At 45.5% G+C, this 2,091-nt stretch overlaps 1 protein-coding gene across 1 annotated transcript; it reads left to right on the top strand.

Moving 5' to 3' along the window:
• Positions 1-1,069: 1,069 nt before the first annotated feature.
• Positions 1,070-1,872, top strand: LOC126719636 (uncharacterized). Its single transcript, XM_050422170.1, has 2 exons — positions 1,070-1,372; positions 1,492-1,872. The coding sequence occupies exons 1-2, from the start codon at positions 1,070-1,072 to the stop codon at positions 1,870-1,872; spliced, it is 684 nt and encodes a 227-aa protein (XP_050278127.1).
• Positions 1,873-2,091: the final 219 nt, after the last annotated feature.

The following is a 2,091-nucleotide window of genomic DNA, read 5'->3' as shown; positions in this document are numbered from 1 at the left end:
GATGTGCAAGGTTTTCCCTTCTAGTTTAGGGCCCATGGCCATGAGATGGTTTGTTGGCCTAGGAGCGGGTTCCATTGGCTCCTTTAAGGAGCTCACCCAGGCGTTTGGATCTCATTTTATCACGTGCAGTAGGGTTCCTTGACCCTTAGATTCTCTATTGTCCATGTCCATGCGAGAGGGTGAAATCTTGAAAATGTACTCGGACAGATACTAGGAGATGTTTAACAAGACTGATGGGGATTTTGATGATGTGGCTATAAGGACCTTTAAGGTTAGCCTGCCTACAGAGCATGATTTGAGAAAATCCTTGACCAAGAAGCCGATAAGGAGTGTGCGTAGACTCATGGATTGCATTGATGAATACAAGAGAGTCGAGGAAGACTAATAGCAAGGAAAGGGGAAATGTAAGGTTATCCCTCAAGAGATGAGGGATTTCAGGTCGGACCGCTACAACAATAACAGACCTCGAAGGGATTTTGCTAGACAATCTGGGTCTACAACTCTTCAAGCAGATAACATTATGTTTCGAGAACTAGTGCATCAAGTCTTGGAGAAGATCAAGAACGAGACATACTTCAAATGGCTAAACAAAATAGGAGGAGGCCCCTTGAGGCACAATCAGAGCCTTCATTGCCAATACCACCAGGAGCAGGGACATACCACTGAGGGCTGCAAAACTTTGTGGAATCATCTAGAGCAACTGGTCAGAGAGAGAAGGTTATAGCAGTTTTTGTATCGGCCCAACGGATAAGGAGACCAATTAAGGTTAAGGGCTGGGGGGAACGTTTCTTCAAGGCCCTTGTTAAGCACAATTAATGTCATCTTTGCTGCATTTGGGAGGACTGGTTCTCATCCTTCTAGGGTGATGTCCATAGCTCGGCTATCAGCCGAGGAGTCTAATTCCAAGCCGAAGAGGGTTAGAGTGGAGATTCGACCGGCACTGAGTTTTTCGGATGAAGACAAGATGGGAACCATCCAGCCACACGATGATATTTTGATGGTCACCCTCAGAATATAAGGGTATGATGTGAAGAGGGTGATGGTAGACTAGGGCAGTGGTGTAGAGATTATGTATCCTGATTTGTACAAAAGGCTAAACTTAAAGCCTGAGGAACTGATAGCCTATGATTCACCTTTGGTGAGCTTTGATGGGAAATTTGTCATCCTAAGGGGTCAGATTAGGTTGCCCGTGCAAGTAGGGTCAAAGGTGGTTGAAGTGGACTTCATTGTAGTGGATACATACTCTCCCTACATGGCCATTGTGGCTAGACCTTGGCTTCATGCCCTAAGGGCCGTCTCTTCTACTCTGTATTTGAAAGTGAAGTATCTATCAGGGGACTGGATTGAGGAGCTTGTAGGGAGTCAGTCCATGGTTAGGCAATGCCTCGTGGCTGCAATTATGCATCAACCCACAGTTGAGTCCTTGACTTGTGCTGAGGGGGGCTTATAGCAGTCAAAGTCTTCAGTGATGACCCGGAGAAGTTTTTTTAGGTTGGGGCTCAACTACCTCCTCAAGAGAAGGAAGAGCTGGTAGACTTTCTCAAGAGGAACGTTGACGTGTTCGCATGGAATGCTTACGAAGCTCCAGGGGTGGATCCGAGCTCCATCTATCATCATTTGAATGTCAATCCATCTGTCATCCCCAGAAAACAACCACATCGACGCTTATCTAAGGATCGTTCTGACGCTGTTAAAGACGAGATAATGAAGCTTAAGCAGGCTGGAGCTATTAAAGAAGTGTTGTACCTTGAATGGTTGGCCAATACTGTGGTTGTGAAGAAGAAAAATGGAAAGTGGCGGGTATGTGTGGACTTCACAGATCTGAACAAGGCCTGCCCAAAAGATCATTTCTCCATGCCTCGGATAGACTAGCTAGTGGATGCCACTATAAGTCATCCTCGGATGAGCTTTTTGGACACCTTTCGAGGCTACCACCAGATATCTTTGGCTTTGGATGATCAAGAAAGGATAGTTTTTGTTACTCCTATTAGGAATTACCATTACAAGGTGATGCCTTTTGGTTTAAAGAATGCAGGGGCTACCTACCAGAGGATGATGACTAGGATGTTTGAGTCACAATTAGGAAAAAAC

The sequence above is a fragment of the Quercus robur genome, chromosome 3 (assembly GCF_932294415.1).
Source record: "Quercus robur chromosome 3, dhQueRobu3.1, whole genome shotgun sequence".
NCBI classification, from domain to species: domain Eukaryota; kingdom Viridiplantae; phylum Streptophyta; class Magnoliopsida; order Fagales; family Fagaceae; genus Quercus; species Quercus robur.
The sequence above is the reverse complement of the archived record's forward strand: the minus strand, read 5'-3'. Positions and strand labels throughout refer to the sequence as shown.

Coding starts and splice junctions, on each gene's coding strand:
- LOC126719636 (XM_050422170.1), top strand. CDS start 1,070: ATGTATCCTGATTTGTACAAAAGGCTAAACTTAAAGCCTGAGGAACTG. Junction 1,373..1,491: donor TTGTAGGGAGTCAGTCCATG/GTTAGGCAATGC, acceptor AAGTTTTTTTAG/GTTGGGGCTCAACTACCTCC.